This window comes from Typopeltis vanoorti, chromosome 6 (genome assembly GCF_054136105.1).
Source record: "Typopeltis vanoorti isolate ZY-2024b chromosome 6, IOZ_Tvanoo_1.0, whole genome shotgun sequence".
NCBI classification, from domain to species: domain Eukaryota; kingdom Metazoa; phylum Arthropoda; class Arachnida; order Uropygi; family Thelyphonidae; genus Typopeltis; species Typopeltis vanoorti.
This window is the reverse complement of record NC_143554.1, coordinates 70,847,624-70,860,623: the sequence shown is the minus strand read 5'-3', so window position 1 is coordinate 70,860,623 and position 13,000 is coordinate 70,847,624. Positions and strand designations below refer to the sequence as shown.

The window sequence follows — 13,000 nt, the reverse complement described above, 5'->3', positions numbered from 1 at the left end:
TAAATTTTGCTCAATATGGCACATCAGCCTTCACAAAAAATAGGTATTATCAAAAGCCTTGTACTCTGAGCATGTACAATTTATTCTACTGAGTCTTTTCTATTAGAAGAATTAAATAAAATAAAATTTATTCTATTACTTAATAGATACAGTGAGACCTTGATGCAGAAAATATTTAGTAATTATCATTCCTCTTCCAGATTGCAATCTGATGTTAAAAGGATCAGCATACTTTACCTTAAAGAACAGCTGAACAAATAGTAAGAACCCTTCACAGGTATAATTTATATACCACCTTCTCCGTAGCACAATTGGAAGAACTACAGTACATTGCACCCTTCGATTGGAATAGGTCTAAGTTCGATTCTCGTTGCGATGGGAGGGATCTTTATCTGGACGATTTTCAATCGAAGGTGAGTTAGCCGATCTCATATGGAGGTAGCAGGATTTTTCTCCTGGAAATTTGGGTTTTTTTTATCCTGCATACAGACAAATCTGCCCTTCAGAACACATGCAATTTACAGACATAGAATACTAGTTGTAGTGGTGGTGAAGGTGGGCGGTAGATGGCGTTGATGGAGATGATTCGTAGTACAGGTTCAATGTAGTGGTTGAGACAGTTGAGACAGTTGTAGGTGTCCTTCCGCGATGAGTCTTCGGACTCCTTGGAGGTGTCAGGAATAATAATAATAAAAAAAAAAAACAGCCTGGAAGTTGTCATCTTTCTTACTGTCTATCAAAGATACATTATAACCTCTCTCCTTGCCTGATGTTTATCAAATATCCTGTCTTGTCATCTTTGCTATTTTGGATAGACTATTAGAATCCAAGAACATCAAGATTATATAAGATTTTTGATATTTGCTTCTCATCATCCGGAACATACCCAGGTGCCACACTACTGTAGGTTCTAATTTGATCGTCTATTTTTTGAATCACGTGCAGCTCTACACCACCATCCTAATCTTAATCAGACAGACTGTATGTCTATTTCTAAGTTTTGGGAAGTGATTGCTGTTAATTGTTTATAGGTTTTTTAAATGAATTAATTATACATCAATACCTATGTCTCTGAACTCTAATAGTGTTTCCTCCCACTGTACAGTTGTACAGAATTTAAATGTTATCAGTGCTTCTGCCTTCTCCTGAATGAAGGTCATGACATATTGAGCAAAATATATAGGAGTAATAAATTGTATTAAGTTTTCACTTACATGTGTGAAGCCATTATTTAAACAATTATACTATGTCTAATGCACATCTCTATTAAATGTCTAGTCCTATTGTTACTATTCAACACTATTCTTTGCCTCTGCTTACCCACCACATGAAATGCACTAACAAAATAATCATTGAACACTTCCATTAGATCTTCAGCAGATGTGACTTGTGTTCCATATACCAAGTATACTCAGCCTTCATTTCTACTCTTTCTTCTTCTACTAGCAATGTAACTGTAGAATTCTCTATGGTTTTGCTTTACTGCTTCAGCCAACCTCCTTTTACATGCTAATTTCTCTTTCCTCACTTCATTTTTCACCTTCCTAGCCCACACCTTATATTCCTCATGTTGCTAAGCTGTATGGTGTTCTTTATATCTTTCTCCATAACATCCTCTTTCTCAGAAATTTTTGCATAATTCCATGATTCATCCATTTCTCTCTAATCTTATGAATACAATTTCACCTTGCCATAAGTAAGTGATTCCAGATCAAGTCCCATTCGTTGCTGATTTTTCCCCACTTCAACTGATCAAGCCACTGGCACATTACCAATCTATATTTCCTTAATTTATCATAGTCCCTTGCATTGTAATTCCACACATCTCTCTTGTTTTGTGAAGCTTGTACTTGCCTAGCCACTTTTCACATCAGAACCACTTGAGTTCCACTTAAATCTAACACTTGAGTTCCTCATGTTACTACAACTACATGCTGCATAAGGTAGTTCTCCCTAAGTAGCTCAAGGAGTGCAATCTCCCTACTCATTTATTTCCTGCTTTCAATCAATGTTTGTATAGTTTAAGTTACTGATTATTACCACCCTCTTATTGCTCAGCAGTTTCATCATCTGAACAATTCAGAAATATATCCCTCTTGCATTCCTTGGCTTGTATCAATACCCCATTAAATATCTAAAATTTGAGCTTACCCCCAACCTCACACCAAATGCCTTAAAGCCATTATCATTTAACTCATACATAGATAAAGTTACTGCCTTCTTGCTTTCAATGCCTACCTAGTATACTTTGCTGTATGTTTAAATACTTCTACACAAATTCAAACAAACGAGCCTTACACATACTATAAATACTCCAAGCACACGACTTCTACAGTAACTCTCACACATAAAACACATACAAATCTGCATTTAATTAGTCAAAAAACTTATTTGAATGCATAGTATCCTTGTAAGTCTTCCTATGAACTGACCAAATATAATAAAATGGTTCAGTTCAATTTGATATTGCAGAAATATCTCATTAATTTACTTGAGAAGAATGGTTATTCTATTATTAGAAAAGAATTGACTGAATTGTATTTTTTCCCAGTGAGCTCAGGCCAGTTAGAATATAAACAAAATTTATATTATATATTTTGTTCTTGCTACAGATGTATTCTGCAGATAAAGTAAGCTTTGCGACCAATAGTAATTATTGGTTTTAATTGGTCATCAACATATAAAAAACACACACAAAGAGACACCGACTAGTTTTGCCACAAGGAATGAGTAGCTTCTCTAGGGTAAATAAACATAATGATGATGAGAGAAATCAAATTATCATTAAAAAAACTTAAAGAAATAGTTATAATAGTATTAACATCTGAAGCAGGAGGAGCCAATGAAGTGTAGCAGGCATCATCTGCTTTTTAGCATTGTTTGGAGTTGATTAACTTAGTTGAAGTCAGGTTAAGAAATTTAATTAGTGATTTCCAGATATAATTTAGAATAAGTCCATGGTTTTTGTTGAGAGAACCATGTGAATAAATGACATTTGCTAGATTCTTTAATCCAACAAGGAAGAAAGTCTTCTTCAAGATATAGCATAGAGGTTTTATCCCATTTGATATCATGATATGTGTTGTTGGTAAACCAGCTCTGATTTTTCCCTCTCTGTTATTGCTGAGATGTGGCTTCATTCTTATTTGAAACATCTGAAAGTCTTACCTATGGGAGCACAACAAGAACATGGAATTTTGTTGAACCTTGGATGTTTGTAGAAGAGGGTTACTGTCCTTTGGGGGAATAAAGACCAGTAAGGTAAGAATAGACTTTAAGGCCATTCTAATATTATGAATTTTAAGGAGATTGGCAATTTTAAGATTACCAGTGTAAGGATTGTAATGGTGTCTTCTCTATATGAAAGTCAAGATTTGGCCATTGAGGAGGGTTAGAAAGTATTTTGGGCTGTTCTCCTTAATGATGTCACAGGTTTTCTCAGTTTTTTTTTAAAAAAACGATAATTTGCATTTCTCTTGTCATCGTTAGGTTAAGAAGGAAGAAAAAACTTTCCCTTGTGGTGAAACTCATCAGTGTTTCTGTGTATGTTTTTTTAAATTTTTTAAAATTTGTTAACAACTGATTTAAATCTTTTTTTTGTAACGTTGTATCATATTTTTCTTTTTTAGGTATCTCATATAAAATGTTTATATATATATACTTGAAGATTGGTGTGATACTTCAGTTTTGAAATTTAATTTCATGTTGCCATCATTAACAAGATAGGAACTTTTTTTTTTAAATATGAATTCGATCCAAGAAAAATTGTAAACCTTTCTTGCATTAGAACCATGAGTGGGCTCAAGTTTAGTTAATATGTTTCCCTGCTGTAGAGATCAAACATGGATTTTTTTTTTTCAAGCCACTTTTGGGTAGTTGTCTCATATCTGATTAACAGAATCATCTGACTACTTAAGTTCTTTTGTTTGATTGAATCCCAGAGGTTAAATTTTACCTTTCCATTTCCATCTATTTAGTTCATCATTGAATTTTAGAATCATGACACTTTGTGTTTAAAATGTATTAAATGCTTATCTAAAAGAAGCAAATATTTATTGTTTATATGTTTTTTTTTTAATGTGAATCCCACTTACAATAAGGTGTGTGGGTGTAAATGTGTAGCTTTTTATTCTTATGTGTGCCTAAGTGTGGTGAACAGAGATGGTTTTGTCAAAAAACCATTTTGAAAAATTTCAAACTTTAGGTACTTTGAAAGAATTCTCTCAATGGTTACAGATAGAGTCTTCAGAATATATATTAACATATTCTTAAGGACTCAGTATTTTTTAATGTGGCTATTATAATGTATTTAAAATTGCCAAGGATAAGTAAAATTTATTATTTTTTAATGCTAAAAATAGACTGAAGAAGACAACATAAAACATAGGTAGTAATTACAACACACTCAGGAGACTAGTGCACTGCCATAGCATGAGAAACTGCAGGGGTTAGATGTTGTTAGTGCATGGTAAAGAGATGATTGATGGAGATTACAAAACTGCAATACCTAGAGTCAGAAAGATAAGGTTAAATCAAGCAGGAATTAAAAGAATGAGTGAAAAAAAAAATAGAGTGAGAGAGAGAGAGAGAGAGATTTTTGGAGGTAATTTACAGAAAAGTGATAACCAAGCACATGAGTAATGTAATGCACAGGCCAAAATCTGAGTGAGTCTTAGATGAAATTAGCTGTGCAAGCCAAAGGTAATTCCACTAACATCTTTCAGTATGTGACGAGTAAATGGAAAAATGACTGTGGTTTAGTTTTTGATGAATGCTGATGGTTTGGAGGTGACTGAAACACACAAAATAGTTGAATTACTTATTAATATAAATAGTTGAATTTACTAATTATATGAAGAGCCAAAGGCTTCAATTCAGCAACGTGAAATTATTTAAGTTAAAGGATATTACATCCCATATTGTTTCATAGCCGAATAAGAAACTCAAAGAGTTTCATGCCGAATATAGAAACTATATATAAAGTTCAGCAAGTCCAAGCGTAAGCAAATACCTGGATAGTGCAACACATAGTCCATCTGGTAGTGCAACACTGGGGAAACTCATAATAAGGGTGGAGCAAGCTCTGAGCACTGTACTTGGTATTTACCCATAATGTGAAACCCAGCTCCTAGGAGCTGTATTACTGTTCTACATTATGAGAGAAGGTCACTACCCAGACTGGTTTCAACCTTTATTGAGGTCTCATCAGTGAGTAGGTAGACCTAGATAATACCAAGTTTGTAGCGAATAGAACTTACATACCCTACTATAAGAATTGCCAAGAAGGTGTCCTAATAAATTACTAATTATATGAAGAGCCAAAGGCTTCAATTCGGCGACGTGAAATTTGCTTACGCTTGGACTCGTTGAACTTTATATATAGTTTCTATATTCTGCATGAAACTCTTTGAGTTTTTTATTTGGCTATGAAACAATATGGGATGTAATATCCCTTAACTTAAATAGTTGAATTTATTTATTTATGAATTTACTATAAATAGTTGAGGGGGCAGAATAATTCTGTCCCATCTGACTGAATGATCACTTTGCAAACGTGTATCATCCAAGTGGGGATATTGCAGCTACAGATGTAGTAGGAGTTCATGTGGAGGTAGATGAACTAGTTATTATTATTATTATTGCATTGCCGTTTACATGGAGTCCTAAGGCTCATTGTGGGAGACCCAAACAATCAACACAATATCAACAGACAGAGCACTCACCACTGATTCAAGCAACCCATTCCATTCATTCATCATTCTCCAAGGAAAAATTCTAGTTTTCACACCCCTAGTAACTACACATTTATTCAAGTTCCAGGGATGACCTCTTATTCTATCCCCTATGGCCAAGTGCTGAAATTTCCCCTGCATCAATCCTATAAAATCCTTTAAGTAACTGAAGTGTTTCTATCATATCCTCCCCCACTTTTTTTTTTCCCCTTTTGCAATACACAAACCGTCAGTCTATTCTAATAGGGAGCATTCCACAGACCACTCACTATAAAAGGCCTCTGTAATCTAAGTCTCAGAGGTCATCTATCTGTTTTTAAAAACTTTCTCTCTAGTCATGTTTTCCAAGTCAGAGTGGAAAGTACGCTATCTTGGCCATATCAAGAACAGGGTGTTTTTCAAGGCTCTGCCTTAAGTGTCACACTTTATGGTATCAGAGTTAATCACTGAAAGCTTTTTCACTGTAGGTAATGCTCTATATTATTATTATTCAGGCCTCCATGGAGTCAAAAGACTCATCGTGGGAGGTCCTTTCTAAAAATCACAAGTCTATCAAGACTCATCGAGGGAGGTTCCTCCTAGGAAACACAAAGTCTATCATACCACTCCTTAAATACACTGACCATTCTCGCTCTCACCACACTATCAAGCAATGCATTCCATGGTTCAACCACACTCCATGCAAAGAAACCACTCCTCACGGTTTCCTTTCGTAACTTCCAGGGATGGCCCATTGTCATGACTCCTTCCTGCTGTTCAACCAAGCGAAAGAACTCTCCAGTGTCAACCCTGTAACCACCTCTCAACAGTTTAAAAGTCTCAATCACATCACCTCTCCTTCTTCTACCCACCAAACTCTGCAGTCCACACTCCCTCAGCCAATCCTCATAACTAACATTGTAGAGTCCTGACACTATCTTTGTTATCTGCCTTCGTACCCTTTCAACAGTTAATTTATCCCCTTAAAATCCTGGAGACCAGATCTGAGAACAATAGCCTAAGTGTGGTCTGATCAGAGTCTTATACAATGGAATGATAACCCTTTTATCTCTGCAGGTCAGTGTCCTTCTCATTATTGCAGCAATCCTCTGTGTTATCTTCACTATCTTTGCAATATGTCCCCTAAATTTCAGGTTTCTATCGATCATCAACCCCAGATCTCATGTCTCCCCTACTTCCTCCAGTTTAACTCCTCCCATAGAGTATGCAACATCCCATCGATGTGTCCTAAACCTCAAGACCTTACATTCTGCTGCATTAAACTGACACCCCCCATTCATTTGACCATCTATTCTATATGTTGGTGACTTCACAATTTATTGTCACTCTTGTAACATGAGGGTAATCATAAGACAACTTCAGCATGTAGTTGATCATGTCTCTTCATGGACTCTTAGTAATGGGTTCAAGTTTTCAGCAGAAAAAAAGTATCTGCATACACTTCTGCTGAAAACACACTTTTCACCCAGATCCTGAATGGATGAAGAATGTGACAAACTCTTGTTCTAGCAGGAACAGATGATGATGATTTCTGGTTTTAATGGTGCAAGGACAGCAAAGGCAACTCAGACAACCCGTTCCATTCATTTATCACTCTCCAAGTGAAAAATCTAGACTTCATTCCTTTGTCAACCATGCTCTTACTCAACTTCCAGGGATGACTGCTTGCTCTGCTCACTCTACCCAACCATCGAAACATTTCTCCTGTATCAGTCCTATAATATCCTTTATATAACTTAAATATTTCTTTTCTAATCCCTGCCCTCCTTTTTTTTTTTATTTCTTATCAAACAACTTTTGCAATCCACAAACCTTCAATCTATCCTCATAGGGAGCATTCAGCAGACCACTCACCATCTTGATCACTAAGCTCTGGATCTTCTCCACCACTTCCTCATCCCCCAAGAAACCCAGGTGACCAGACCTAAGCACAGTAATCCATATGTAGTCATATCAAAGCTTTATAAAGAGGAATGATAACCCCTTTATTTCTACTTTTTAGTGTGTTATTCAATAACCAATTAACTCCAAGAGCTATCCTGGCTACTTTAGCAATAGGACGCTAAACTTCAACTTTCTACAACTTCCAAATCCCTGGTTTCATCAATTTTTTGAAGTATAGTTCCTTCAATTGGCACACAGCTTGTAATCTTTGTATCCCAAAATGCATAACTCTGTATTGTCCACATTAAATTGTCATCCATTATGTTTTGCCCATACTGTCAGCCTATTTAAATCATCCTGAGAGCTCTCTATATCACCTTGATTAACTATTAATGGCATCATTATCAGCAAAACAACTGAATATTTCCTTTTAGGTTATTTCCTATATCATTTATATGCAAATTAAACTTCAGTGGTCCAAGCACAGAGCCCTGTGACACACCACTAGTCACCTGCCTTTTCCTAGTCCTTTCTTTTAGTGTTGCACAGTGATTAGCATTCATTTTAGAAATTATGGACTTGACAACCGTGTTATAAATAACTTTTAATTTCCCGACGTTTCGATCTTCATATTAAGATCATCATCTGGAGTATATACAAGGACAAGCTGAATTACATTACACACAGTAAGCTAAAGAAACAATGATTTGATCACCCGGTTATTTTACTGGCATGATTTTTAGTGAAAAAAAAAATTACAAATTAATTAATTATTTAGAAACTACATCAAAGCTAAATTCAATTTAAGATAACATGAGAAAAACATTCTTTCTTATAGATAGTCTTCATTAACTAACAATGATGTCCTATTTTTAATATTACAATTGTTATTTTAGATATAGGATTCTGGATTATCTACAGTCCTGTTTATGGTTAACTCTTAGAGAGAAAGGTTCCATGGGTAGGATAAGTGCCTTCCATAAGCTTGGGATTTTTAGACCATCATTATTATTCAGACTGCAGTGGTTGATAAGAATCTCACAGGATTCCTTAAGTTTGCATTCATACCATGTTTTGGTGTGATGTGATGTAAACAACTGGTGCTTTTCACCACTGTACTTTTAGGATTCTGTTTATATACATGTTGAATAAGATTGGGGGATAAGCTGCAACCTTGTTTTACTCCTTTATTTATAGTTATTATTATTATTATTATTATTTTTCAGGCCTCCAAGGAGTCAAAAGACTCATCGAGGGAGGTCCTTCCTAAGACATAAAGTCTGTCAAGACTCATCGAGGGGAGGTCCCCCCTGAGAAACACAAAGTCTATCATACCACTCTTTAAACTCACTGATCGTTCTCGCTCCCACCACTCCATCAGGCAATGCATTCCACGGCTCAACCACCCTCCACACAAAGAAACCACTCCTTACCCTCTTGCCCACAGTTTCCTTTCGTAACTTCCAGGGATGGCCTCTTGTCATCACTCCTTCCCGCTGTTCAACCAAGCGAAAGAACTCCCCAGTGTCAACCCTGTAACCACCTCTCAACAGTTTAAAAGTCTCAATCATATCACCTCTCCTTCTTCTATCCACCAAACTCTGCAGTCCACACTCCATCAGCCGCTCCTCATAACTATCATTGTACAGTCTAAAAACCATCTTTGTTATCCACCTTTGTACCCTTTCTACAGTTAATTTATCCCCGTCAAATCCTGGGGACCAAATCTGAGAACAATAGTCCAAGTATGGTCTGATCAGGGTCTTATACAACGGAATGATAACCGTTTTATGTCTGTAGGTCAGTGTCCTTCTCATTATTGCAGCAGTCCTCTGTGTTACCTTCACCACCTTTGCAATATATCCCCTAAATATGTCCCATCGATGTTTCCCAAACCTCAAGACCTTACATTTTGCTGCATTAAACTGACACCCCCCATTCATTTGCCCATCTATCTAGCTTATTCAAATCCTCTTGCAGGGCTGCCACATCTGCACTATTACTAATAATCCTTCCCAGTTTTGCATCATCTGCAAACAACTGAATATCCCCTTGCAATCCACTGACAATGTCATCGATATAAAGGTTGAACAATACAGGTCACATTACTGAACCCTGTGGAACCCCACTTGTAACCTTCTGCTTCCTTGAAACTGCCCTACCATGCACAACTCTCTGATACCTATTGGACAGCCAATCCTGAATCCAGTTGACCAATCTGACATCCAGACGCATGTGCTGCAACTTAAATACCAGCTTATCATGTGGCACCCTATCAAATGCCTTTGCTAAGTCTAAGAAAATGGCAGTATATGCCTTTCCCTCATCTAATGCTCTTGTAACTTTATCATAAAAGGCTAGCATATTGCTAAAACAAGAGCACCCCTTCACAAATCCATGTTGACTCTCACAGATAACATTACTCTCATCTGCCTAGTGCTGTATATGGTCCTTCACTACTTTCTCCAAGATCTTACTAACTACTGATGACACACAAACTGGTCTATAATTAGACACTTCCAGTCTGCTACCGCCCTTATGCAATGGCACTATCTTACCTTCCTTCCATTCCATGGGCACCTTTCCTGCAGCCAGACTTTCATTGAAAAGCCAGGTAAAAGGCACAGTCAGTTCCCTAGCACATTCTCTCAAAACACGTAGTGAAATACCATCCAGTCCCACAGCTTTACTGACATCCAGGGTACTCAGTATTTGAAACACACTGTCCTCTTGTACCTCTAAACCTCGAACCTGCCCTATCCCTCTAGCATTAAAACCGACTCCCCAGGATGAAATATTCCAATAAAGTGTTCATTCTGCTTTTATATACATTTCTAATACTCTCCTGTTCTAGGATGTGAATTTTAAATTGTTTATTAGATGTTGGTTTGTTATCTGTTTTTTTCTGTTGAAGTATGTGGTTCTTTTTATTAATTCAAATCTGCTTTCAACTAACATGTGATCACTATCAATTTTGCTCCCTCTAAAAACCCTTGTATCCATGATATTATTATTTAGTTTGTTGTTAATAATAATGTAATCTATGATTGATTTTGTTCCTCTTCCTTCCCATGTGCACTTATGTATATTTTTATGCCTGAAGAAAGTATTGTTGAGTTCAGATTATTAAATATGCAGATGTCTCTTAGGGCTCACTTCAGTGAGTATGTTAGCGGCAAACCCGAGGTACCTGATGCTGGACCATGCCATACTTCAAGGAATATACATCTGTATATTATCTGTAGACCGGTCCCTACTGTCCTTTCTCTCTTTCTTTCTTGTTGTTCCTCTTGCTCCTTCCCCCCATTGCTATTAGAGTAGTTGAGGGCTAGGGGTGAATCTTTCCTATTATACTATGTTTTTTCCATCTTATACAGTAGGAGTCTGCTTTCCCTCCTAAAAGGCAGGTTCAGAGGCCTTATGGTGGTAGCCCCACCACTGAACTCACCCTGTGAAAGGTTGGTAGCCTATCTGGGGGAAATTTCAAATTACTCACAATGCTCTGAAGAAGAAAAATAGGATGGATTTAATCAGAATTGACCTGGCTAATCGACAGGGACTTCTCTTTGAAAAATTAAAAATAGCTACTTGGAATGTCCATGGAATCACACACAAAATTGAGCTAAACAGGGAACTAAAAATTAAATATTTTTATTTGTTTTTTAATAATGAATTATTAAAAATAATTTAATTACTGTGGTTATGTGTGTATGTTTAGTTAAGTGTAGTTTGACCAATGCTTTATACAGTGGCACAACCACCTCCTTATCTCTACATGTTAGAGTACTTCATATCATAGTGGCACTACGATGTGCAGTCCTTGCAACACTTGCAATATGTCCTATAAACTTCAGTCTACTGTCAACCATCACTTCCAAATTTCATCCATCAATATAGCACACAGCCTTATATTTCTGCACTCCAAATACAAAACTTTGTACTTATTAATATTAAAACTATAACCCCATCCCTTTGTCCAAGTCAAGTGTATATTCAAATCTTCCTGAAGGGAATTAACATCAGCATTTTTACTTATAATGCGCTCCAACTTTGCATCATCAGCAAATAAATGAAGATCCCCAGTCAGTCCACATGATATATCATTTAGAAATAAGTTAAACCTTCTTTACAGAATCTCATTGTCTGACAAATTATTAATGATCTCTGAAACTGTTTTGAGATAATTATTAAAAAGATTTTAATTACATATTTTTTCATAAAAAAATTTATTCCAAATTGCTTGTTGTTGTTATGCAACTCCTACATGAAGTCCAAGGACTCATTGCAGGAAGATACTAAACAATACTTGTTATTGTATATTAATTTGTTATATATAACTTTGTTTTATTAAAATTATATATTTTTAAAAGAATGAAGACAAATGAAAAGGTTAAACAGGATGAAAGAGATCAACTGTTTAGAGAAGGTAAAATCCTTGCTGAAGCAGATGAGATCCATCAGAAACAGGAGGAAGACTTGAAAGAGAAAGAGAAAAGAAAGAAATTAGATTTTAGAAAGGGACTTGATATGATAAGGGAAAATCAAAAACTTTTTGTAGCTGCTCAGAAAGCTTTGGAGGCGGTAACAAATTATTCAGATTTATATATTTTTTAAACTATATTATATTTAAATAATTTATCATCACCTCTCCTTTAAAATATATATGAATTCTTTACTGTTTCATGTAGTTACAGGATTTTCTCTGATTTTCTCTGAGTGCAGCAATTTTCTGATATGTAATATTTGCAATTACATAATTAGCAATTCTGCATTGATTTTTGTGTAATTTAATTTTTGTTTTATGATTTAGTCATTATTATTATTATTATTACATGGGGAATATCCATGGAAGTCCAAAAACTTATTACATTTGGCTCATATCAACTATCATATATCTTCTATCTCTCCTTTAAACTAATTCACTGACAATGCACTTACAATTTCCTTCTGCAATCCAGTCCCCATTCTGTTTATTTCCACACTCTAAACAAAAAAATTCAGTGTGCATTTTGGAATGAAAAGATTACTAGTTGTGATTACTCAATTTTCTATAGTGCCATTTCCAATTAATGTCGTAACATTAATTGGAAATGGCACTATAGAAAATTGAGATAGGGATTTGGGGATGTTGATGGATGTCATACCCTTACTAACCACACTTTTATCCCATTTTGTCACATATTGGAAAATTTCTTCAGCATCACCTTTGTAAAACTCTTTAGTGACATATCTCTTCCTTTCCACCTGTTAACTAAATTTTGGAACCCACAAACCTTTTATAGAGTGTTCCTTATCCTCATAGGGTACATTTCACAGATCAGCAACCATTTTGGCCACTCACTTCTGAATTGTCTCCAACTCTTCCATATCAGCAGGAAAACCTA

At 35.7% G+C, this 13,000-nt stretch overlaps 1 protein-coding gene across 3 annotated transcripts in view; it reads left to right on the top strand.

The window, feature by feature from the left end:
- The window catches only part of LOC150105526 (cilia- and flagella- associated protein 210-like), a 199,299-nt gene that overhangs the window by 93,578 nt on the left and 92,721 nt on the right, over positions 1-13,000 (top strand). For all 3 annotated transcript variants that reach the window (XM_090394239.1, XM_090394238.1, XM_090394237.1), the window contains exon 6: positions 11,987-12,197. In XM_090394239.1, the coding sequence (XP_090250365.1) occupies positions 11,987-12,197 (211 nt within the window). The remainder of the gene's footprint in view (positions 1-11,986; positions 12,198-13,000) is intronic.